This window comes from Oryza brachyantha, chromosome 8 (assembly GCF_000231095.2).
Source record: "Oryza brachyantha chromosome 8, ObraRS2, whole genome shotgun sequence".
Taxonomy (NCBI): Eukaryota; Viridiplantae; Streptophyta; class Magnoliopsida; order Poales; family Poaceae; genus Oryza; species Oryza brachyantha.
The window spans coordinates 14805634-14831686 of NC_023170.2; the positions used below are offsets into that span (position 1 = coordinate 14805634).

At 42.0% G+C, this 26053-nt stretch overlaps 3 protein-coding genes across 3 annotated transcripts; all 3 read right to left on the minus strand.

Moving 5' to 3' along the window:
- Positions 1-196: 196 nt before the first annotated feature.
- Positions 197-2694, minus strand: LOC102714114 (U-box domain-containing protein 15). Its single transcript, XM_015840333.1, has 4 exons — positions 2301-2694; positions 2062-2178; positions 1535-1963; positions 197-1452 (listed from the first exon to the last, which is right to left on the minus strand). The coding sequence occupies exons 1-4, from the start codon at positions 2631-2633 to the stop codon at positions 403-405; spliced, it is 1929 nt and encodes a 642-aa protein (XP_015695819.1). The 5' UTR covers positions 2634-2694; the 3' UTR covers positions 197-402.
- A 7661-nt stretch (positions 2695-10355) lies between these two features.
- LOC102702125 (homeobox-leucine zipper protein HOX20-like) lies at positions 10356-11935 on the minus strand. The gene is made up of 3 exons (XM_040526814.1): positions 11490-11935; positions 11042-11400; positions 10356-10946 (listed from the first exon to the last, which is right to left on the minus strand). The coding sequence occupies exons 1-3, from the start codon at positions 11566-11568 to the stop codon at positions 10548-10550; spliced, it is 837 nt and encodes a 278-aa protein (XP_040382748.1). The 5' UTR covers positions 11569-11935; the 3' UTR covers positions 10356-10547.
- An 8541-nt stretch (positions 11936-20476) lies between these two features.
- On the minus strand, positions 20477-25591 carry LOC102714394 (dicarboxylate transporter 2.1, chloroplastic-like). Its single transcript, XM_015840222.2, has 4 exons — positions 24741-25591; positions 23045-23358; positions 21259-21707; positions 20477-20889 (listed from the first exon to the last, which is right to left on the minus strand). The coding sequence occupies exons 1-4, from the start codon at positions 25524-25526 to the stop codon at positions 20774-20776; spliced, it is 1665 nt and encodes a 554-aa protein (XP_015695708.2). The 5' UTR covers positions 25527-25591; the 3' UTR covers positions 20477-20773.
- Between the last annotated feature and the right edge of the window lie 462 nt (positions 25592-26053).

Sequence of the window (26053 nt, forward strand, 5' to 3'; positions counted from 1 at the left end):
AACGATATATTTTTAATCTAAAAAATAATGAATAATATATATATATATATATGCTTTGCGATCTAAAAGGCAAATTAGGAAAATAAACTTCGGTAAAAAAATTTAAAATCAACTCTAAACTTAAAATTAAAAATTTAAATTTTAGCTTATAAACATAAACAGAAGCGAAAAGATAGGTGCCAGGGATTGCATAATCTACTGTTAAAATCTCTATCTCTGCGAAAAATTACGTGAGAATGTCCACTAGTTTGACCAAAATCAGCACAAATACATCAGACCTGTTTTTTTGGCAATTCCACAACCAAATTCCCCGTTCCCAGAGCTAGAACATGGCACAGACAGAGTTTCTAGAGTCCAAAATGAGTTACAGTTACAAGTTTACAGACGGTGTCCTCGTCTTCACTAGCACTTGCGCGCCAGCTGAATGAGCGAATTGGCCTTCCTCTGCGCTCTACTGGTGCCGGTCTTGGAGATCTTTGAGAGGTCCTCATGGAGTCCGAACCTGAGCGCGTGCACCAGCAGCGGCTTGTTCTTGGTTCCCAGCTCCAGCAGCACGGACAGCGCGCACTCCTTGTTCTTGGGCGTGCCGTCCTTGATGAGCCGCACGAGCTTCTCCATGAACGGCGGCGTCCCGAGCTCGGCGCAGCAGGCGGCGTGGGACGACAGCAGCACGGAGATGGAGAGCGCCTCGTCGACCATGTTGAGCGCCCTGTCGTCGATGATCCTCAGCAGCGCCGGGACGATGCCGGCCTGCGCGGCCCTCCCCTTGTTCTGCTGGTTGAGGACCAGGTTGAAGATGGCCGTGGCGGCGTCCTTCTTGCCCCGGACGGTGCCGTTCCGGAGGAGCTCGACGAGCGGCGCGATGCCGCCCAGCCTCCCGATCGTCAGCTTGTTCTCGTCGAGCATGGACAGGCTGAACAGCGTGGCGGCGGAGTTCTCCTGCGCCTCCGGGCTGCCGTTCCAGAGGATCTCGATGATGAGAGGGATGGCTCCTCCCCTGGTTATGTGGCGCTTGATGCTCTCGTCGATGGACAGGTTCAGCAGCGACGTCACCGTGTTCTCCTGCAACTTCTTGTCCGGGCAGGCGAGCAGGCCGATCAGCGCCGGGATGCCGCCGCTGTCGGCGATGAGCGTCCGGTTCTCCGGGCACTCCTTGGAGAGCATGCGGATCCTCTTCACCGACTTCCGCTGCACGTCGGGGTGGATGGAGGAGAGGCCTTCCACCAATGACGGAATGTCCTCGCCGGCGCCGCGCTGCTGCTCGTCCAGCTCGGCGCCGGGCTCTGGCTCCCTCTTCTCCAGCTCCACCTTGTTCTTGTCGCACCACTGCAGAATCAGATTCTTCAGCGCGTAGTTTGGCGCCAGCGACAGATGCGCCAATTGCTGCCGCGTCTTCGGACACGTCCTCTCTCCGCTGTCCAGCCATTTCTGGATGCTCCTCCTCTCATACGTCTACAAAATCATGGTGCTCAAATCGATTAAACTCGGTTGATGATTGATCCCAGTTTGTTTGTTGGAGAATCTGTTTTGATACCTGGCCACTCGCAACGATGACCGGATCCGTCATGATGGCCAGCGTGATCGGGCAGAGGAAATCGTTTGGGATCATTAAAGAGGGGCACTTCTCAAGGGATTTCGTCATGGAGACCTCGCCGAGGACGTTCTTCTCGTCGACGCCGGCGACCTCCTTGAACTTGTTGAGCAGCTCGATGATCTGCTTGGTGCTGTCACCGCTCTGCCCGTTCCTCTCGCTGATGAGCTTCTTGATGGCCATCGTCTCCGCCCTGAGATCCGCCAGCGTCTGCAGCTCCAGCTTCTTGGCTAGCCTCTCCAGGATCGCCCTGTCCGCGTTCCTCTCGTCGTCCCGGTTCTCGAGGATCACCATCAGATCCATGGACAGCTCGATGTCCTGCGTGTCCGTCCTCTTCTTGGATCGCGTCAGCTGAGCGTTCATCAGCTCCACCTGAAAGAAACCATGGCGACTAATCATGCCTGAGACTCACCTGCGCTTGACTTCCTCACGCACCGTGCAAAGGGAAATGCATGTACATGCATGCTTACCTGTTCCTTGACTTCATCGGAGATGGCGAGCTCCGAGTATGGCATTCCGTCGAGCGCGGAGTTCATCCTCTCGTACACGCTGCGAAATCTCCCCAGCACCGCCTCGCTCTCCAGCGCCTGAGACGAGGAAGCAAACGCAAGATTGGCAATGGCAAGGTCGATGGAGACGACGAGAAACGTAGAGGAGGAGGAGGAGGCGGAAGCTAGAGATTAAGGCGTCATGAACGCGGGATACGGACCAGGAAGATCTTGCTGCCGTCGTGGCACGACCGGAGGAGGCGGCGCGCGGCGGAGAACGCGCGGCCGAGCAGGGCGAGGCGGTGGTACGCGTCCTCGGTGAGCGGCGGCGCGGCGTCGCGGAGCTCCTCGAGGAGCGGGAGGACGAGCTGCAGCCAGCGGAGGAGGTTGGCGCACTCCTTCCGCTGCGTGCGGCGGAAGTCGACGAAGGCGCGGGCCGAGTTGACGGTGGCGAGGAGCTCCTCCACGAGGTCCTCGTCGTCCATGTCGCGGGCCCCCGACGGCTCGGCGTCGCCCGGCGACGGCGGTGGCGGCAGCATCATCGGTGGGTGCATGCGGCATGAAGCGCGCGCTCGATCGATGGGAGCGCGGGAGACGGGGAAAGGCAGGAAAAGGCAAAGGTGGGAATTACCTCATGGATTGGGAGAATGGCAATGCCCTCTTCTTGTTTATTTTTGTCCATTCAGGACCTTAAAAAATGGAGGGTGCTCAATTCTTAAGATTTTTTATTTAGTTTCCGTGCAAGTTTGAACTTTTAAACGTCATTCTAAACGTGATGAGAATAGACGAACAGGGTGAAACTCGTATTGGTAGATCTTGGCATTTTGGGGTGTCACAAGAAGGAAAGATTTTGGTATGTGCTGTGATGACATGTATCTTCATTTCATGTCTGTAACCTAAATAGTTATAATTGTTCTGAAGAACTAGCAATATAATAGTAGATTATTGTATTGGATATCATTTTTTTAGAACAAGAATGTAAGGCCAAATTCAACCTACGTAAATTTCCAAGTAATAGAGAGAACAAGCAGAACTGCAAAAACGGTAACACTTTTTTTTTTATATAGATTTAGTTTAACTTTTCAAGTTTGCACAATGATAGATGATACACTAATCTACGTGTGAATTTTTCTCGGAACTAGTTAAATACCTGTGTTTTGCTACGGATTTTATGATGCATTATCAAATTTTCTTATATGAAATAGTCACCTTAATTTGATTTATATGTAGATATCAATCTATATTTAACCGATTTTTAATATCAAAAAAATAAGAACTGAATTGTAAAACTATAGTTGGGACCGTCACCACTATTTTTTTTACGGGAGTATAGATATTAGTAAGTACTCCGTATTTGGGTTACAAGAAACAAGCGAGAGTGTACGTTTGCCCTAGTCGTTTGGTTTACAGTTAGCTAACCTAGGAATGGTTTATTAATAACCAAAAAAATAATTTATAGGTAAAAAATATATGTGCCATTAGTGGTTTAACTATGAATAACGAAACATACTACATGAACAAAAATCCAAATCAAATCTAAAAAAACAAAATTTGGCAGGTGCTTATAAGATGCAATGCAAACGATACAACTTTATTGTGCTCAATAGCTTAAAATATTGTCTATATGTTTCAAATATTCATCGTTTTCATCTTATGCAACTGAACAACGTTCTTTTACTCGATAATAATTTGCTAGTGCTTACCTCAGAATTTCGGATGGCTTGTGTCTGTGTGAGTGACGAGTCTTTTATTTCTCTAGCTCTCACCAAGCAGGCCCAAAGGGCCAATTCTTCCTAAACCTGGAAGCTGGAGCCCAGTGAAATGTCTCGGTATTTCCTAAACGGCCCATGGTCACTGCCATGTTATGGACGTACGAATGGTCTGCTAGACCTCTTAAATCTATCTCTTATCCACAAAACCAACAAACTGCAAACCGATGTTTCATTCCAGTGCACTCCAGAATAAAACATCACTACGGCCGCGACCCCCCCCCCCCCACACACACACACACCCACGGACAAGTTAACTTAGGTGGTGTTTAGTTGCCACAATTTTTTCGTAAAAATATCACATCGAACGTTTGACCGAATGTCGAAAGAGATTTTTGGACACGAATAAAAAAACGAATTTCACAGCTAGCCTAGAAACCGCGAGACGAATCTTTTGAGCCTAATTAATTAGCACATGTTGGTTATTGTAGCACTTATGGCTAATCATGGACTAATTAGGCTCAAAAGATTCGTCTCAAGATTTCTTCCATAACTGTGCAATTAGTTTTTTGGTTATCTATATTTAATGCTTTATTTAGGTGTTCAAAAATTCGATGTGATGTTTTTGAAAAAAAATTTTAGGAACTAAACAAGGCCTTATTCCTCTTGTTTTTCGCGTGTATGCTTCTCGAACTGTTAAATGGTGTATCTTTTTATAAAAATTTCTATAGTAAAGTTGTTTGAAAAAATCATATAATCTATTTTATATTTTTTAATAATTAATAATTTATTAATCATATACTAATCTATTACTATGCTTTTCGCACCGAATAAGTTAACTTACAACCAAACTCTCCGAACGCGGCCTATCTCTTCTTTGTAAGTTCAACTTTACTTTACTTTCTTGTTCAGTACTTCCTCAGTTTCGTATTATAGTAAAATTCATTTTAGTCATGGTCTAAGTTAAGTTTTTCAAAATTGTTAAATTTACAAAGAAATAAACTAGTACCCACACAATTAAAGTAGTTTTATTAAATCCACAATTGAATATAATTTTATTCTACATTTATTTATATTATACACGTTACCATATCTTCTATAAATTTGATTAAATTTAAAGAGTTTTGACATACGATAAATTCAAAAGTTACTGGTAAGATGGGTCCGAGCAGTAGGCCATCTCCTTACCGAGTTCATCTTACAATGGTTTTCAACGTTGTTTTATGTAGGAGCAATTTGTGCGTGCACAGAGGGATAAGCCCAGCACACAAACTTAACCAATTTGTTTCATATTAGAATTATTGTAATCTGAATTATAAAAATAATATAAAATAAACAGATATATTATTTGTTAGCTAATTATAATTTTAAATTTTAAATTACCATAATCTGATAAGATCTCTATAAATAATTTTTCTAGTGTTTTTTTAATAATCTAAATTATAATAATTTTAAACGAAAACAAACACGACCTTCCCGTCGAGGGAGATGCTGTCCCCGTCTCGCGTCACGACGAAGCTTTCTCCTTTCCGGATGACATGGCCCACCCCCCCTACGACGGATACAGGCCCACGTCATCGTGGGGACAGCGAAAAGGGACCAGCACCACCAGCGCAGCGCACCACCAGGCACGGCATCGAGTACGCGCACGTGGCCCCGCATTCGCGCGACGCCGATGACACCGTGGTCCCACGTCCACGTGGCCTGTCCGTCGTGAGGAATGGGTGGGTACCCACGGCGACGGTCGCTGAAGAAAGAGGAGCGGGGCTGCCCGCCCGCGTCGCGAATTGCTTTCGCGGGGGCCCATAGAATGGGCCCACGAAATTAGAGCGTTGAATACAAAGCTCCTTTTTGTGGGCCCTCCCTTGTTGCGAGGGTCGTTCCACTCCGCTGTCCTTTTTTTCAGGGCTCCTTTTTTTCTCTGCTTCTACAGGACGGATTTCTACGCGTTTGAACCGGGATAACAAGTAAAAAAAAAAAAGAAAGAAAAAACAGTGCGATTCAAATACGAGGGCTGCGTCCTTTTGGCCAGATTTTCTCACAATTTTCCAAACTCTCGTGTGCGTGCTTGTTGAACTGCTAAATTGCGTAATTTTTTTTAAAAAAGTTTTGATAGAGAAGTTTATCATCTCATACTTCTAAATTAGATTTTTTTTAACTTATAGTAGTTAATTTCGTCATGTATACCATTAAATGTCTATCACAAAACTAGATAATATTTTATCTTTTTTATCATGTAGTTGATGAGGTTTGAAGGTGTCCCAATTAGCTTGGGCGTTATTTCAATTTCACGTTTAATTTTTTAGGCACACATGAATATTGCATATCTTTTTAAAATATATTTATATATTATCCAGTAGAGATTAAGATTGAGAAGAAAAAACAATACTTTCATTTAATAAATGAGGAATACGACAATGGGTGGGACTAATTGAAAAAATATGAACATAAAGTGATTGATTAGATAAGTACTACGATATCAGGAATGCTTATATCATGGATTTAGATGAGGGATACATTCTAAAGAAGTTCTACTACATCCATCACAAAATACAATATAATTAATTATGACACTCTTTTTTGATGTGCTTAGGGCATCAACTAACGACTCCATTCTCTTTCAGTCCCCCTCGAGGATCCGATAGATTGATCAAGATGAAGAAAAAAATAAAGCAAGTAAACATAATATATGAATAAATGTTTTACATCTATATTATTAAATTTTAAAATCCAATCTCTACAAAATTGACCACGGTGATAAAGTCATAAAATCAACTTTAAATTAAGTTTAAACCATCCAATCTTGGGCTACGAGTACAAAATATAATGTGTTTGTTTCATTCCTATATTTTTTTATAGGCTCGCACCATTCTAGTCATTTGTTCTTGTAGGCTAAAATTTAAATTTTTAACCTTAAATTTAGAGTTGATTTTAAAGTTTTTTCCTCGAAGTTTATTTTTCAGCATTGGCTTTTAGATCGCTAATAATACATACATAAATATTTTATTCATAAATTCTTTTTCATTCACAATTGTGTCGTTTGAATTTTTTTCATTAAAAAACAATCATCCCCTTGCTACACTAGCTGGCTCTCTTTTATTGGAACTACCGTTCTCATAGAGAGGCTATTGCACCTTCCAGTCATATCCTGTATCCTCTCCATTCATCTCTTGTACTCCCTCTCTTCGTACTTTAATAGGATTTTGACCCACGTTTGATCAATCATATTTAAAAACTTACATAATTATTATTTATTTTATTATGATTGAAATTATTATTAAATATATTTAAATTATAACCTATGTTTTTATATATTTGTATAATTTTTTAATAAGACGAATAGTTAAACATGTAACTAAAGTTTAGCAGCGTTATCAACTAAAATATAGAGGGAGTAATTATCTTCCTCGGTGTTGTCGTAGTTTGTTTTAGTACGGTGAATAAAAAAAATAACACTGCTGCACAAGTTATTTTGTTGTTACCATTTATTATACCAAATTAGAAAATACGATTTATTATTTTTGATAGGGTTGTCATCTAGGCAACGTTCCTGTTTGGAGGGTTTACGAGAGTTGCAGCTTTTCACATAATTTATAGAAGTCCGAAGCTCCCCAAACACCATTCAACTTAGGAGACTCTGTAATTATATAATTCAGAAAATATAGTAGAATGCAGAAGCTAAAAATCTCAGCTTTTCTATATTTAAAAAACTGGTTGTTTTATCGGTTACTTGTTAAAATTTTGAACTCACTAAACAAAGACCTTAGACAACAATAGAGCTAAAGATGAAAAAGGTGGCTGGAAGTTCTACCGCGACTTACATATAGCGAAGATGAAAAGGAGACTGTAAGCTCCATGATGACATAAGGCTCCATCTTTTCGTTTCTTCCTAGATTTATATGTCAAAGTTTGATTTATCAATCTTAATATCGGAGTAGAATTTAGGATTTTTTTTCATATTAATTTATTTGTTAGCATTAACCTTCATGTAGCTAAAAGCACGTTGGTAAAAAATATATTCATAAATTATTTTATTTGTAAATATATCATTTGAATGTTTTTTAAAAAAATCACCCCTTATATTCAAAACTGTGATGTCTAGTTTGTTTTATATTCAAAACTTATTAGATTGTTTGCTCCACGTCTTTAAAGAAAATGTTTTCTCAATAAACTTTTTTGTTTAGGCTAGCTGTTAAATTTATTCAAAGATAAAATTGGCTAGAGGACACCCTAAAAATGTGTAATTAGTTGTTGAATACCGCATAGACGTGAATTGTCTGTAAGACATCAAGAAACATATACTCTTGGTATTATTTTATTTTTTTCTGTACCCTATTGCATAGAGAAATAGTTTACTATTTTTGCCCCAAATGTCATATGAATGTATACATCACAGTGATGATAGACGGGATCATGAGTTTATTGTTTTACATGTTATTTTTCTTAGGAAAAGGCATTGTGTCAATGACTAGTGAGCTACAACCATTTGACTTGGGTCGTCTTATTATTAAGTCAATTGAGATAGGATCAAATTATTATTTTTCTTTTTTTCTCTCTATCTACACGAGATATAGTAGAATAATATCGAGAGATTTATCGGCTAATTATATGTTTTTTGAGGTGTTTTATAGCTCATTCATGTATTTATGGTGCACATTTTTGGGTGCCATATATAAAATTTTACTTTTTTTTTTCAAAATGTATAATTTATCTTAACATCACATCAGGCAGACAATTTTAGGACAATACTCCGATGAATAATCTGTTTCAACCACACCGCCTACATCGAAAAGACAAATTCGGCCGTTCCAATCGAATGTCCGTTCCGTTTGAGCAACCGCTGGTTTGTTATATCGTTGTGCAGGGCCAAAGGGAACCAAAAAAAAAAAGTTAATGGGAGGACATCGTCACCCTCATCATCAGCTCATGAATGGAAATCCACTTTGAAAAGCACGTGCAAAGGACGAGCCAAACGGATCGGAGGAAGTGCAGCCGTACGTACTGCTGAAAATCGGCTTCCGGTTGAACGTAATTATTCACCCTGTCCAAAAATTAACCATCGCACTCCTTACAGTAACAGTAACAGTGTAACACGGCGGATCCGCCTCCTCTGATTTGGTTGACAAACATACATATTATCCGGGCAAAGAAATTCCAACTCTACTAGTAATTCCGTAGTCCGTGATGCTTTAGTTTGCTTGGCAGTTCTCTGGCATTTTAGAAGGTATAACTAAATTTGATTTTAAAGCTTAAATCTAGCTTGAATCATAGTTTTTAAGCTTCCTATTGTTTTAGCCTTAACTAGTAAACCACCGGATCGTAAAAGCCTTGCAGGGTGATTGACCGAATGATATATTTATAAATAAAAAATAATTTATTAATAAGTTATATATATATATATATTCTTGGCAATCTAAAAAAATGACTTTAAAATAAATTTGATGAAAACCTTCAAATCAACTCCAAATTAAAGGTCAAAAATTAAAATTTTGATTTATAAAAAGCAAAAAGATAGAGGTATTATTCTAAAATTATATTTCCTTGCTTCATACAGGTATTATCTCCACTTAGGAAAAAAAATACTTACTACCTACTCCGTTTCATAATGTAAGATATTTGATTTTTTTAGTTGCAATGTTCGACCTTCGTCTTATTCAAAAATTTAGTACTTATATAAAATATAATAAGTCGTACTTAAAGTTCTTTTGATTAAAATAAGTCACAAGCAAAAAAAATAATATTTCTATAATTTTTTGAATAAGACAAATAGTTAAACATTGTAACAAAAAAATCAAATATCTTATATTATAAAATAGAGGGAGTAGCTAATAAAGTCTATAAACAATCCGGAGATCAACACATTATTCTAATGACATGACTCTGTTCCTTCACTCAAACCAAACCGTCCCCTTCATAAAATTTGCTAGCCATTATCGTACGAAAACCTCTGTTCGTGTTAGCACTAACCAAATCGGATGGGTTTTCAGATTTCTCTAACCAAGGCAAAGAAACACCATTGGAGAAACATATTATTTCTCGATTTCTATATACGTATTTTCTAAATTACTAAACACTATACTTCTTTAAAAAATATATAAAAGCCTATTCTCTTATATATTTAAAATAAAATTTTAATTCATATTAGTTAGCTCCATTATTTCTATTATTAAATAATTATTAAAAATCAGATAATTAGAACTCTTGTGGCCAGGAAAGAAGGGCAAGTGTTGCAAGGCTTTTTGGGTAGACACACTAGGCAGACGCGCCAGGAATCGCTGTCAGCGACAAGTCTGTTTTTCACGTGGCACCGGGCCCACCGACAGCGACACTGTTCCCTCCCGCCAGCGCTGCTGCCGCCGCCGCTGCAATGGCATTTCGCTGCTTTTGCGGAATTTCCCCTGCGTTTTCGACGAATCTGGAGCTGTCCTCATTTTTTTTCTTGTTACGTATTAAATCAGGGCATTTAACTTTTCACCATTCATATAAATATTAATAATAGATTTATCATTGTACTCATATATCAGAGTGGCAGAAAGTTAATTTTTTCTTGAATTCAAGGCGAAGATGTGCAGGAGAAAAAGGCCAGAAGTGCCATTTCTAGCTCACCGGCCACGTGTGCTGGTACGGGAGGAATTTTTTTGACAAAAAGGACTAGATACAATTTCATTTTACAAAATTTTTCATAAAACCCCCTACAGATTTTTTATTCGCACCAGGCCACCAGCCAAATAAGCAGAGACTCCACGGCGGCACGGCTAGCTAGGTGGTCCATTGCTCGGCGGGCTCGGCCCACCACGGCAGCGACGGGAGATGCTCGTCGGCGAAGAAGCCACCGCACGCCGCGCCGTCGTCGCCGAGGAACGCGGCCTCGTCGTCGTCCACCTTGAGCAGCTGCCCGTGGAAGAACACCTCGGCGTGGTGGAGCAGCGCCCCGGTCACCGCCTCCTCCGAGGCCACGGCGGCCGCGACCGCCGCCGGCTTGTCAGGCAGGTGCTCCGCGTCGTTCAGCACCGCGCTAGAGTCGCTCTCGGACGAGCCCTGCGGCGCGCCCGTGGCGGCAGGGGGGTCGGCGTCGGACGCGGCGGGCTCCTCCTCCTTCACCGACGAGAAGCTCGCCGCGGCGTCCTCGTCCCCGAGCTTCCCCTTCAGCTCCTTGATCTGCATGGCACGAGAGGACCCAACCCCCAAATTCACAAACATTGCACTCCTCTGTAATCGAGAGACTGTTTGTTTGGCGCGCTCGCGGCGCGTACCTCGGCGAGGAGGGCGTCCTTGTCGCGGCGGAGCGCGTCGTGGTCAGCGCGGAGCGCGTCGTAGGAGTGGCGAAGGGCGGCGTAGTCGCGCTCGAGCTTCTTGGTCTTCCACCGGGCCCGGCGGTTCTGGAACCAGACGGCGACCTGGCGCGGCTGCAGGCCGAGGTCGCGCGCCAGCCGCGCCTTCCGCTCCGGCTCCAGCTTGTTCTCCGTCTCGAAGCTCCGCTCCAGCGCGCGCACCTGCTCCACGCTCAGCCGCCGCTTCTTCTCCCCGGCGCCACCGCCGCCGCGGCCGCACATCACCATGTCCTCGTCCCCATCCATCTCTTCCTCCATCCCGACACCACCAAAGCCATCACCTTTCCACAAGCAAGCACATCACCTCGTCAACCAAGAACTCCGATCGCCACAAAACCACCATGGAAAGAAAAACTTTAAAAGAATTTACCATCGGCGACCATCGGGAGGAGGGATGCGGGACTACCACCGCCAGAGCCGCCGCCGCCGCAGTCGCTGGGCCTTCTCATGCTTCCCAGCTGTGCCTCGACGCGAAATTCTCAAAGACTCCAAGGAGAAAAGAAGAGGTGACAAGATCGATCAAAGAGAAGGTTCGATGATCAGGAGAGGAGGGGTGGCCGCGGGAAGGGGAATGGGGAGAGGTGATGCGGGTGTTCGTCGTGCCTCCGGTGATGGCACTTGGCGTCGCTCTGGCCCGTCTTGTGACCCAGGACCATCGACACCATGGTTGTCCTCTTCCTGCCCTAGCTCCGGTCCAAAGACGTCTCCTACAATCGAGAGACGCTGCTCGCGAGGTTCTTGAGGTTTCGCATGATCCCTGTGTGCGCGTGTGCCGGGGGGTGTGCTGGACTACTGGAGTGAATGGACTCTACTGCGGAGCGGAGGGGGGGGGGGGGGGGGGGGGGGGGGGGGGGTGGGGGTTTAATGGTACAACCAACTATTAGCTCTAATTCATCTATAGTTAATCTAATAGTTAGGGGTGTACTTATAGGTCAATTAAACGGGTAACCCGGTGGACAACCCGCTTAATTGGCCTATAAACGGGTTGGCGGGCCTGCCCATTTACACCCTTACTAATAGTCAACTTATATAATAGTTACCTATAAAACATTAATATATAGTCTCACATGTTATAGTGTCTTAAAGCATATGCTGCAGCCGACTATAAATTAGTAGCACACTTCTCTTCTCTCTCACTCTTATATCTTTAAAATATGTTTATAGTTGGTTTATAGTCTGCTATTGTACCTGGTCTTAAGAGTGACCATGGTTAAGGTCTCCCTCGGAAAACAATAGTTTTACAAGATTTCTTGTACAGTCTAATTTTATTAGAATTTCATGAAAAGTTTTCAAACTAAATGTGCCCTAAGACATATTTGCAGCGTATGAATTCTGTAAGATTTTCAAGCTTATAGGTTTTTTCTCTCCAATATTATGGGCTTTCGATTGCTCCAAAATTATCGTGAAATGTCTCCAAACTAAATAAGCACTATAACCCATTTGGTGCATATGAATTTTGTAAGATTTTCTTAGTTTATAGTTTACTTCCTCCAATATTTTCATGACATTCCTCCATTTCAAACTAGGCCTAAATTTGAACGGGGAAGAGGTATTCATGGTAGGGTTCATAATTTTGTTTGAATTTTGCCATCCAAATTCGGTCGTGTGTCAAACCATTTGGTTTCTATTAAAATTGAGAGACATTTATACCATTCTGCAAAATTCATCGTCTCACCAAGCCTCACATTTTGATCCTAAAACAAAATTGTGAACCCTAGTAGGCACTCACTCAATTTGAGCGGGAGACTGAATTAGTTTTCTATCCGTGTGGTATGCCTCCAGATGATATGCCTCTTTAGTTGGAGAATTTTCAAAAAAGGACTAAAAGAATATTGGATCGATTTCCATAAAAAATCTATAAAAATCGATTTGTTCCAAAGAGACCAGAAAATTGAACGCTAGAAAGCAGTACTACTACTAGCTCATAGCTGCACAGCGTTCTGTTCCTTTTCCAGTTCCCTGCGTGAGAGTGAGAGTGGTCAGCACTCAGCAGGGTGACAGAGGAATAGGCATGGGCTGCCGGTGTTTGTGACGGTGTGGGGTGGTAGAGCGTGGGCCCCGACGGCTGCCGGAGGTGGCAAAAGGCAGCGGGCTTTTTAAGCCCCGTGGGGGGGCAAAAGCCCAAAAGGTGACGCGCTTCCATTGGCCGGCTTGGGTTGTGGGGAAGGGAAGGGAAGGGAGAGCCAGCTGCGGATGGAGGGGCGGGTGGTGGGGGCGACGGACGACGACGCTACACGACAACCTATACGGCGAAGGGGAGGGGACGAGAGGCGAGAGCAGCTTTTCTTCCGGGGGGTGCGAAGTTGCGTCGATGGAGGAGCCGTGGCCTCAGCTCGTGTAACTCCTGCACGTTTTTTTACTATCTGCGGATGCTGTGTCGCGTCACTTCGGTTTTTTTAGGGCTTGTTTAGTTTTTAAATTTTTTTTTAAAAACATCATATCAAACTGTTAAATATCTAAATAAAGCATTAAATATAGATGAACCAAAAAACTAATTGCACGGTTATGAAAGAAATATTAAGACAAATCTTTTGAGCCTAATTAGCCTATGATTAGCCATAAATGCTACAGTAACTAAATATGTGTTAATGATGGATTAATTAGGCTCAAAAGATTCGTCTCGCGGTTTCTAGGCTAGCCGTGAAATTCGTTTTTTCATTCGTAAACCCCTTCCGATATTTGGTTAAACATTTGACGTGACACTTTTTTTCAAAAATTTTCTCAATCTAAACACCACCTTATAATCTAAAATATTTTTTATATATTTATAATCTAAAATTTTAATTTTAAATCTTAAATTTAATGTTGATTTTATGTTTTTGTTGTAGTTTATTTTTAGTTTTGACTTTTAGATCACTGTAAATACGTGTATAAAAAATTTTGCTCATTATTTTCTGTTTGTAAATATGTTGTTCATAACCCTACAGCCCGATGCCCGGCTCCGTGGTCTGTGAATTTGCAAGGCAACAAAAGTGTCCGGGTTTTGCGTTCCTTTTTTTTCAGGTTTCGCCCGTAATATAGGGCTGGTTTGGTTTGAGACAAAGGTGACGTTATCATTTTTTTTCTCCCAATGTTAATTGTGATGGTAGATATTTCATTCTATCCATTTTACTCATTTAAGTTGTATAAATTCGTCCTTGGACGCACTTAAAAAATACATGGTTAAACATAATGAACGTTTTTCATGATAAATGACCTTATATACCCCTCATTAACATATGCAGGAAAAGAATAATATGTCTCATTATTTCAGTATATCTATTTTTTTATGAGACCACATATATACCCAACTTCTTGTCAGATATACATCCAATAATTTCAATGATCTTTTTTTGCTAAGATTTGTGTACAACGAATCTGTGTAAATGTACATGTAATGCACAGTATTTTATGTAAAAACAAAAAATAATTATTTACTTTCAAGGAAGGTAGTAAAGCTTAAACCCCACGCGCACTGGCTGGAATAATGCAAAGTACATATACAATGTTATTAGTTTATATTTTCCTCTTTTAGCTATACAGTTGCAAGCTAAGAGCGAAAGAGATATTAGCCAGATGACATGTTATGCGGGTCTAAGTACGATTTAAGCAAAAATAAATATGTAGAAAATTTGCATGGACAAAAAAAATCTCAAGAACCAAATTAAGTCTTTGATGAAACTTAAGTTACTATGGTGGTGTTTGGTTCTTTAGTCCTACGACTAAAAATTAGTCTTTGGACTAATGTATTTAGTCCCTACTGTTTGGTTAGAGGGACTAAAATAGACTAAAAGTGTATTATATATAGAAATTTTTGTTAGGGGTTAGTGTGAAAGAAAGTTTTAGTCCCAATAAGTACCTATGGAAGTGACTAATAGACTAATATAATTTTAGTCCTTTTTAGTTTCTCTTGGGTTTTTAGGAACTAAAGAAGAATAAAATAGAGAGACTAATGGATTAGTCACCTAAACCAAACATGGCCTATATTAGTATTCATCCTTAATTTTTTGGTAAGTTCTCACGTGATCAATTTCGGAAGGTAAAGTTCACGAGTAGCCTAAATTACTATTGAAGTGACCTATTCTTTCTGGGCTTACCAAATTATGGCTTCAATCCAAGAAAATCTAACACTATTAAAATTAATCCAAGAAAATCTAACATTATTAAAATTAACCAATACTCCCTCCGTCCTCCATCCCCCAAAAAAGAATCAATTTTGATAATTGGGTATCTATATTCATTCTGAAATGTAATTTATTTTGGAACCAAGAAAGTGCTATTAGAGCATATATAATAGCAAACTATAAACCAACTATAAGCATACATTTTAAGAACACGAGAGAAGAGTTAACGAGATGAGAGAAGAGGGGAGAGCAGCGAGCTATAAATTTATAGCCAACTGCAGCACGGATTTTCAAAACGTAATGTATGTATGATAGGTCAGACCGTGTATTATATATTTTGTATGCGACAATTATATGGTTTAGAGTTAATAGTTAACTATACTATTAAACTTGCTCTTGGTTACTGTCGGTACTAATTTAAATCACAAACTAAAACAACCCATACCCCTCGAATGAACGGGCAGCGACCCAGGCGCCAGCACGTCGTCGTCACCGGCGGCATTGGGAGTTGCGCGGCGGGGCGGTGGGATCGCAGCCGAAACCCTTCATGTTTTTATTAAGCCCTATCGGGTCTCGGCTGCTGTCATGGAGTAAGTAATCGCGGCTTTTGAGAAATTCTTTGGCATGGATGATCCTTTGTTTAAGCTCACAAAATCCAAAATGGATCCCTTCGGTGAACAGGCAATGGCATCCGTTTTATTTTATTTCTGTTTTGTTTCTAACACCTAGGTAAACGAGTGAATCTGTGTGTGATTACACACAGCTGCCAGGAAAACGACGAGTCCTAGAACGAGGCTAGAGTAAAATAAGGTGATCTTTGTCTGTAGGAGTCTTCTTTTTAGATATTTTCTTGTATAAAATCATGTGGTGCATGGTTAGTTTTTTTTTTTGGAAAAAGCCAAATGTTATATTTACAAATAAAAAAATAATCTATAAATAAAATTTTTATACACGTATTCTTAGTAATATAAAAGCTAAGATAAAAAGTAAACTTGGTAAAAAAACTTAAAATTAACTAAAAATTCAAAGTTTAGGTTATAAGCATAAACAGATCGAGTGCAGTTTTTTCTTTCATTTTTTTTATTTTTTTCTCCAACAAGGAGAAGAATGTAGCTGTTTGGCTTGTCATGTACACGTACGGCTGCATGCCAAGCGTTTGCTCGATATAACGATATGTGTGTGTCACGTGTGCGAGCCTTGAGACAACGAGGTAATCACCAGAGACGACAGATGGTATCTCTGTTGTGGAGGGGATTCTTCAGCAAAGTACATGGGACTTGCCCTCCAGGGAATAATGAAAAGGGAAATTGCGTGCCGCGGTTACCACTTTGCGTAGCATTTTCCTGCTCTTCCTATCACAGACACACAGTTCACCGCTTCACCGGCATCTCTGGGCTAATCGAATTAATCGTTTATAAAATAATGATATTTCAGTTACATACACACGCTGGATATATACACCCCTATCTTCTCGCTTTTGTTATACTTATAAGACAAAATTTAAGCTTTTAACATAAAATTTAGATTTTGCACTGAAATTTATCTATCAATCTTGGCATCTAGTGATCAATAAGAATACATATATAAAATTTTTATTTATAAATTATTTTTTGTTTATAAATATGTCATTGGGTTTTCTCTGTAAAAAACCCAAATAATCACCCATATTTATATTTATTTTAAGAAATACACAAAAAATACTTATATTTCAGAACAATGTTACTATTCAAAGAGCTGTAGACTAATGACAAGAAACTTCCTTCCTGTCAAAAGCACTTTAACAGTTTATTTGTGCTTCCTCAGGAAAAAGAGACTATAGAATTGCGGGAACTGGATTCCACATAATCACAATGGATTTGCGAGAGTACAACAAAGAGGAAAAACCTACACTTCCTAACAGAACTAAAATGGCTCATTCATGTGAAAAAAATCGTAATAACGTATCTTTAACATTGGTCTTCATTTCTTCGACGATGTGTTAGAAAACGTATTTGTATGTGTACACAAGGAATGTTGCATACTTGCATGTGGTTAAAAATAAATTACCTGTGGATAGAAAATGGTCGAAATTGTAACTGCGGTAGAGTACCTTGAGATAAAAAGATTTTAACCTAAAAGAGCGAGGACCACGGTGGTCAGCCTTGTTCGAAGCAGTTAGGTATTTGTCGCACCTCCTTCACACTGCAGTACTATTCTGAGCGCGCAGTTAAAGCCTTTGTGTGCAGAAAAGACCAGGGACCAAACGGTGAGCGCCAAGGAACCCCGGAACGGAACAATATCACGAGAGATGGGGCTCACCAATTGCTTTCGTCATAAATATTGCAAAGGTATATTCATATGTGCATCAGTGCATGGACCATGAAATGGAACTGACGTCCAATGTGCAGTACAGGTTGACACAGTGTCTCCTTCACGCAGGGGGAAAAAAGGGACTCTGACTATAGGGGATGGTTTACTATAATGGTTAAGGGCATAAATAAATTAATTAAGTACTAGAAAGTTAATAAGTTAACTTAAAAGATTTTTGAAGAAATAATGGTGAAAATATCTTTGAAAAGAACCGTACCATTTAGACTAGTTTTTTTCCAAACCGCGGGACGGGCTACGTAAACTCCACTAAATTAAAATAAATTTTAAAATAATTAATTTATGCTAAATTTTATATGACTCCTCAAGATTTGCTACATTTACGCCCACTGGTGGATCAACGTGGGGGCGGCGGGTCTTGAACCCCCGCTATCTCTGTTAATATCGTTGAAACCCTCACGAAGACTCTCTAAAATTTTATGGCAAAGATTAATAGAAAAAAGGATTAAAACTCTATCTAAAATATTCAGATCCCTCTAATCTCTTTGGCTGGCATCATGGTCCTTGGAAGCCTAGAGGATAAAGTTCCCGACTGCAACCAACCAGCAGGTGCGGCCCATCCATCGTTCTCCGGGCCGTTTGGCGTACAGCCACCTACTGTGGTACGCTTTTCAACGGGCGAATCCAAAACAAAATGGCGTGGACGACGCGCCGTGACGAAAATGCCGGGAGGAAACCGGTTCTCTCCCACCGTGCGCGCCATCCATCTGTCGCGCCCCCTCGCGCGGCGCGGCGGCAAGGAAACGACGGCTCGGCCAAGCCACTACCCGAGAAGGCGAGAAAGCATCTCGCGTCTCTCCCCCCCTGCCCTGTGCTGCTTCCGCCACGCCGCCTGGATGCGAGCGCGTGGTGGCCGGCTCGGGCCGTGTCCGTGTCCGTGTCCGTCGCGCTCGGTTCCACCACGTCCGCGTACGTGTGTGTGTGGAGGCGGCCGAGCGGCGAGCCCCATGCGACGCCACGCCACGGGCTCCGCGGACGAATCCCGTTCGGCTGGCATAATCAACTACCTTAGCGATTGCGGTTCTTCCTAGAACCAGTTTAAGTTTAACAGTCAGAAGCTAACTACTGATTAAAAATCTATATTAGAGTTAATATGTATAATAAATGAGCTATAAAATTAGCTCTAATATTTTCTCTCTCTTTCTCTTACCTATATAAATACAATGCATCTCTTAAAGTATCGTAGAATTAGTACTTGTATAAGAGTCTAACCCTTATTATTTTTTATTTTATATCCGTTCTATGTAGGCTTGTAGTGGACTTGTAGGCTTCTATTGTACTTACCAAATTTAGAGAGTGAAGATGCAGAGTCTGTTAGAGCTTCTCCAACAGCATGATTATTAAATTCTCCAAGCTAAATTTTGACAATTCTGTCTAAAATTTGCACTCCAACAGAGTTACAAACCGAATGGCCAGGTCATTCGGTTGGCCAAACTCCTCCCACCACTAGTTAGAGATGGCTAGCCTTAAAAGACTTGTCCAACGTAGGTCCCATGCATGGGCCCACACATCCTTTCCTTCTCTCCTCCCACTCTCACCCGTGATAGCACTCAATAGTCGCCGCCACCTAGAAACGCCACCGGCTGGGGCAGCCGCTGCCACCGCCGAGACCACCGTTGCTGTCTAGATCCAAGCGCCACGGGCCTCCGAGCACCGCTGGCATGCGCCCACCCCTCGATCTCCGGGAACGATCGCCGCCGCCACCGAGAACCGCTAAGTGGCCTCGAGGGAGCATGCAGACACCGCGCCGGGTGGTGCTAGCGGTCGTGTCGTCATCGTCCTGGTCGCCGGTCGCGGAGGCCGTCGCTCGCCGTCGTCTATCGTGGCCATCGTCAACCTTCGCCCGCCCTTGCCGCATTCGTAGCGGTTGTTGTTGCCGCCATCGTCGCCGTTGTCATCCGCTACTGCCATAGACTTAGACGTGAAAGAGGGAGAGATCGAGGAGGAGAATAGGTATAGAGTACCCGTGGATTCTATTGTCATAGACTCAAAAAAGAGAGGAGGGATGGAGATGTTGTTGGAGCAAACAACGAATTTAACTTAACAAATGACATGAAGATTTGGCCAAATAGGTATTTGAAGAGTCAAATTTATCAAGTCTATTAGAGATACTCGAGTGTACATCAGATTTAAAGTTGCCAAACCTAACATATGCTCTTAGGGCCCAAATCTTAAGCTATTCTTTAACGTGCACTTGTTCTAGTAAAATATAATCATACAACAACGTGAGCATATTTTAAAACTTACTTCCTCCATTTCTGGGTTTCAGGTTACAAGATGTTTTGTTTTTTAGATTTATTAATAAACCCATATATATGTTTTATTTATATAGAATTTAGGAAAAACTAAAAACATCTTGTAACCTAAACAGAGAGAAATAGTTGCTATATTTTCGAAATGTTCGAATGGATAATGTACTTCTGTATGAGAACCAAACCTCTTCGGCTCTTACTGTACCATTTTGTTCTTTTATTCTTTCATGCAGTTGGCGGAGTGTCCTGAATCCTCTTAGAGATGCAGCACAAGCAGCGTCATGACATGGACAGCCAAAAGAACCGTGGTACAGCGTACAGGTACTGACCTTACGGCAATCGCCAAAAAGTCTTACAAATAGACACGTATTGGCCCATATTACTAGTAGAATACAAATAGACAAGTATATGGGCGCATATTACTTCCTTTGAAGGTCAAACGTAAGCGAAAACCTTCCAGCCAACGTGTTTTGCACGTGTACCCAGGAGGGAAACAGTGTAGAGACGCAGGTGACCTCCGAGGATAGGTTAGATAACACATGATTTATCTTCGCCTTATCGTCTTGTCTCATGAAACTCAAGGTCTTACAACAAAGCAATAGGCATATGGCAAAAGCATCCCACACAGTTCTGACTTCCGAGAGTATACGAAACATACGTTCAAGGAATCAAGACTCATTCCTGCAGACCGCAGTAATTTCGTTCATGAGAAATGCACGGGAGTTGTACAAAACGCCTATGAGAACCCTTCTGGGTTGTACAAGTGTAGAATGTTCAGGACTTCTAATGATAAACATAGCTCCATTATTATGCATTCATCAAATGCGCCGCAAGAAAAAAATGGCTCCCACATTACCACTCCAGAACAGGGAGCCATGAATTATGGGTTCAGTAAGGTAACCTTTGGTCAACTTAAACATTTGCGGTTACTCTCAATAAAGCCCTAAAAACTTCCACCAAAATGTACCGACGACTCCCCATATCACAGCATTAATTGCAGCTGTTGTAAAACCCAGTTTGAATACATCAGGAAGATCAACATACCCCGCTGCACAAGAACAAGTACTTAGATATAGGAAGTACACTACAAAGGCTTAAAGATAAAATAGGACAAACATGCCTAAAAGTAAAATAAATCAAGGAATTTCCTTTAATTTTCTGCTGATATGCATTGGATTATGGGTTTCTTCCATTATTAGGCCCCGGTTGGAATTTCATGTAGTTATACATAATGTTATCAAATAAGGCTAGTATCTAATATACTATCCATAGCTAGTGAGCAAAGTATTTGTTATGCTCCTTTTCTGACGAACATCTTTTGCAAAGCAATAAGAGATAAATATCACAGAACAATATGCTGAAAAGTGTATAATGAAAACAAATTAAATTCAACAAAGTGGGTGCACAGAAAACAAACCTCCAAAATATATTGCAGACTGCCCGCTGCTATAATGTGTCAGTGCACCAAAGAGATTTGAGTTGTACGTCAAAGCAAGTGCTGACAACACAGCCGGAACACCAGCTGCTAAATGCATAGCAAGAAATGCTGAATACAAAGCTCCAACATGTGCCGTTTGGCTTGCAAAAAGATAATGAATAAAGAAGTAGGACGCCTGAAGAACACCAAATGCTGCAGGCCAACTCAATGAGAAAGACTGAAGAACTTTTGCAACACAATTTGACATCCATGATACTATTCCAAGGTTCGTGAGCTGCCCTGCCATTCCAACTAGAATAGCAAACCACGCCAATGTGTCCCATGCAGACTTTTCATTCAAGCAGTCTTCCCAGTTCAGAACCCCAAGCAGAAGAAGAATTGATAGCCCAATCATTGCTGCAACAACACTTGACACGCCAATGGCATCCCTGCAAAATAAATTGTATGGCAGATTTATGTATACTGGGGTTTGACTAATACAAACTGAAGCATGAATCTGAATACCGAAAATGTTATCAATGATATGGGAATAACTCCTAGTTCAGACTGCACAAGTAGCATTATGGATCACTTCTATATGTTTCTGCCTCCTACTCCTGATCTTGTCACCATCGTTCTTGTTGATACAAAATGAACTAAATCCACATAACATGAATGTTACGGGCATGGGCAAGGCTTATGCAGTGGTTTGTGGATGGTAATAAGTCAAATAAAGTTAGAGATTATCTAGTTAGGAAAGCGATGAAGTTTGTTACTAGTAGATTAGATATAGAAGGATTGGTTTCTATAATATTGTAGTTCCTTAGATGCCAAGTCAGTCCTACCTATATATAAGGGGACCCTATGTAACCAATTAATCAGTGAACCTCTAAAGTTAGCCCTAAGCCTCAGAGCCTCTCTTAGCTTGACAGGGATAAGCACTGCCAGCGCTATTAGAGGGCTAGTGCCCTATCCCCGGTTTTCAGACCCTTATCTTACCCAGTCCATTACAGTGAAGTAGTGAAGTGACAAGGAAACGAAGCATAAAGATTTAGGAAGCAATCCAGCAAAATCAGTATAAACCTTAGAAAGATGCATAACAGTAATTACGAAGATGTTGCCATATGAAGAAAAGTTGCAGTATTTCTGTTCTTGTTAATATTGATCCAATATAAGGTAATTGATTGTTGCTTGTGCAGAAGTCAACAAGGAGGGAATGAACAGGTTGTTGGTTTTACAAAATAAACAGATCAGGTTGAACCTTTTGTCACCAGAAAAGTTGAAACATCTCCATAGTCATAATTTATCATCCAAGAATTTAGGTTGATTCTGAATTGACAAAGGCATGTTCAGAGGAAAATGACAAGAGGGAACAAGTTAGATCACGACAATACAAAGGGCCAGTTTTGTTGCTGTGACGTCATTTTGTGTTGTTTCATGGAATATAGTTAGTTAAATAAGTAATTAGTATTCTAGTAAGATTTTTGCCACAACTAAAATGCATTCAACTAACTGTTATATCACAAAGTAGAAATGTTTTAGAAATTTACACCGCAATGCCAAACAAAATCTAAGCAAATATGCCCCAACGACAATAAGGAAACAGAAAAGATGATCTAGGTATATCATGTGTACCATCCACAGAACACTGACACAATGAAAGGAGCAGCTAAATACAGTTTATGAAAAATGCAGCAAAAAATGTAGCACCATCACAAACCAAAGTATATATTGCAAATCAACTCAAGCGAAGAATTAGTTTAGTAACAAGAGTGAGTAATCTTACCCAAAAATCCATAGTGAAACAGCAAGAATCATTGTAGCAACCATGACCCATTCATTTCTTGTTACGGGCCCCATGTTCTTCAACTTTTGTGCAGCTATTGCAGGGGCATCAGGGGTATCCTTTATTTCAGGAGGGAATATTTTGTACAGCAAATAAGGTGTCGCTAAGAGAGAAATGATGGCAGGCAAACTAGCAACCTTGAACCAAGATATCCAAGGGTTTGCAATCTTAACACCAATCTCCTCTGCTAACTTCAGACACAAGAGATTTTGTGCAGCAGCAGTCAGGAAGAGAGCACTTGAGTTGCCAGATGCCTATAAAGCAGCATAAACCAACGCGCAATTGATCAAATACAGTACTAATGGATGTTAAAACGTAAAATATCAAAACCCAGACCATGCACATATATGTTAGCATGCTAGAAGCAACATGTCAAACGTTTTCACTAAACATGCCTTTTCAAAAGAAACACAGTACTGAGAGTTTGACATTGCTTTCCAATATAGTATTGCTTTCCAATATAGTAAGATCTGACAACCTCGAAGGTAAATGTGTGATGAATTCATGTGCTTATCAAAATGATTAAGGTGGCTTTGAATTGAACTAATTCACCATTAAAGTACAAGCTAGTTTGGTTTCAATGTAGCATCCGATCATGACCAGGCAAAAACTGCTGGTCATTAAGAAACCACATTTCAGTTAAAGAATTCCCACCATTTACTCTTTATTTTCAGTTTTTCAAAGCAACCAAGGATGCACCTAGAAACTCAAGGTTTTTGTACCCTTGGTTATTCAATCCACTAATACCATCTATTAGATGACTATACAACACATATTATGTAGTACTTCTGAAGAAAGATAAGTTACATTCTTAACAATACAATGTGTACCATTTCGTCATACATCAAGTAGTAGGCCAAATATACAAGGATTTATGCAAAAACTTTATTAATAAATTTAAAACAGAATGTAACCCACTAGTAATAATAAAACAGTCCAACAGATGAAAGTCACACAGGGCTACCCAATACCCAAGCTCTGCATCTGCAATGATGTTTGACACAGGGTGTTGTAACTAGCATCCTAGCAAAGTAGCTTGCAGTCCATATCTCTATTAATTAAAAACCGCAGTCGTCCGTCCTCCCCACCCCCACCCCCTCCCTCGGTCCCTCCCCTCAAAACGAACCAGAAAAAGAAAACAATATGTTGGTAAAAAAGTCCCTAAGGACCAACGTAGGCCAACCCTGATAATATGGACAAGTTGCAATATACAGCCAGCACAGGCATGTTACTATTATTGTAAAAACGGATACAAGCGGAAAGGTTGTTTTCATGTCCCATAATGCATTGTTTACAATACATTCATGAAGAAAATGAAAATGTCAAGCAGATAGGTGAGGTAGCAAATTCCTACCTATCATAACCTCAATAATCAATGCATGTTAGTAATATCCAATCAAATAGCATATCAACAGCCCATCCAAAGCAAGTAATTGAAGAGCTCATTCTAAGCACCTATTCAATAGCATGTCCATGTTCCCAGCTAAAAGGGTATATCAAAACACATCTAGAGGGGAAATAACAAATGTCGGGGCAAAATGTGTCACATTTCACAGCCATTCATTTGTAATAGTATAATTCTAAGTAATTACCGCGAATAGCTCCTTTCAACATTTGCAGATAGTAGCTTGCTTACCTGCAGCTGAGATTGCACAAGGTAGGAGCCCAGCTTCCTCGCCGATGAGTCGTTCGGCTTGCTGCCAGCCGACAGAGACAGCGACTTAACAATAGGAAGGAACACCCCACCGGCCCTGGCCGTAGTGCTGGGCATGGCCGGCGCGATGCATGCCTCGCTGATGGCGAGCCCGTACGACAAGCCCAGCGTGCTGCGCCCCAGCAACTTGACGAAATAGGTGGCCACACGGTCGCCGAGCCCGGTCTTCACGAACCCCCGGGCGAAGAAGAAGGATATGACAATGAGCCAGATGACCTCATTGGTGAACGCCCCGAACGCCGCGGTGAACGGAAGCGTCCGCGTGGCGACGGCGGCGGTGAGCCCGAGGAATGCCCAAGCGCCGACGGGGAGCGGGCCGAGGACGAGCCCGGCGATGGTGGATAGGAAGATGGAGAGGAGCTGCCACGCCTGCGGGGTCACCTCGGGCGGCCGCGGCGCGAGGTATTGGACGGCGAGGCCGACCGCGAGGGAGACGAGGAGGGGGATCGGCTTCGCGCCGCCGCCGGCCGCCGGGAGGGGCTTAGGGCTGGGGCTCGCGTCCTGGGCGGCGGATGCGGAGGCGAGGAGCGGAGGGAGGTGGCGGCGAGGGGCGGGAGAGAGCTGGGGCGAGATGGGAAGCGAGAGGGAGAGAGAATTGGGGAGGTGCTGCTGCAGCTGCAGATGGCGGCGGCGGAGGTGGTTGTGAGGGGCAGGAAGGGGAAGCGCCGTCCGGTGGGACGACGAGACGGCGAGGCGGAGGCGCTCCATGGCCGGCGGCGGCGCGGCTCGGCGCGGCGAGGAATGAGGGGAGGGGAGTGGTGGTTGCGGGCGGCCTGCGGAGGGATTTGTTTGTTTGTTTTTATCCGTGGAGACGTAGGCCACCAGGGTTCTACTGACAGGTGGGGCCACTGCTCGCGTGTAAAGGTAGGGCCGTCCTGTCAGTTTCTGCGCGTACAGCTGGCTGTGACAACGGATAGTGTAGACGTGTAGCGCTCTATCTTTTCTGGATGCGATCCGATGCTTTTCTGTTCACAGGCCACGGTTTTGTACGTTTGTACACGGATCGGCGTGGGACCGGAGTCGTGAGTCATCATAGTCGTGAGTGTGGGATTTGTTTGTAGGTGTGCTGGACCGCGCGGTGTGGTGGAGAAATTGGACATTATGTTTCTTCGAGGAGTTTTATATTTTGGGAAGTAGCTGTTTGATAGCTAGTTTCTGTTAATCTGAAAAAACTTCTAAAACTAGTTTCTGAATTCTTAGTTTATTTTTTAGAAGAAGTTGTGGACCGTTTGTGG

Excerpts from the sequence above, each read along its gene's own strand:
- LOC102702125 (XM_040526814.1), bottom strand. The coding sequence starts at position 11,568 with ATGAGAAGGCCCAGCGACTGCGGCGGCGGCGGCTCTGGCGGTGGTAGT. Across the intron at positions 11,401-11,489 it reads CCTCCCGATGGTCGCCGATG|GTGATGGCTTTGGTGGTGTC; the intron begins GTAAATTCTTTT and ends GCTTGTGGAAAG. Across the intron at positions 10,947-11,041 it reads AGGACGCCCTCCTCGCCGAG|ATCAAGGAGCTGAAGGGGAA; the intron begins GTACGCGCCGCG and ends CGTGCCATGCAG.
- LOC102714114 (XM_015840333.1), bottom strand. The coding sequence starts at position 2,633 with ATGCACCCACCGATGATGCTGCCGCCACCGCCGTCGCCGGGCGACGCC. Across the intron at positions 1,964-2,061 it reads CCGATGAAGTCAAGGAACAG|GTGGAGCTGATGAACGCTCA; the intron begins GTAAGCATGCAT and ends GGTTTCTTTCAG. Across the intron at positions 1,453-1,534 it reads TCATCGTTGCGAGTGGCCAG|ACGTATGAGAGGAGGAGCAT; the intron begins GTATCAAAACAG and ends ATGATTTTGTAG.
- LOC102714394 (XM_015840222.2), bottom strand. The coding sequence starts at position 25,526 with ATGGAGCGCCTCCGCCTCGCCGTCTCGTCGTCCCACCGGACGGCGCTT. Across the intron at positions 23,359-24,740 it reads TTGTGCAATCTCAGCTGCAG|GCATCTGGCAACTCAAGTGC; the intron begins GTAAGCAAGCTA and ends GCTGCTTTATAG. Across the intron at positions 21,708-23,044 it reads GTTTCACTATGGATTTTTGG|GGATGCCATTGGCGTGTCAA; the intron begins GTAAGATTACTC and ends TTTATTTTGCAG.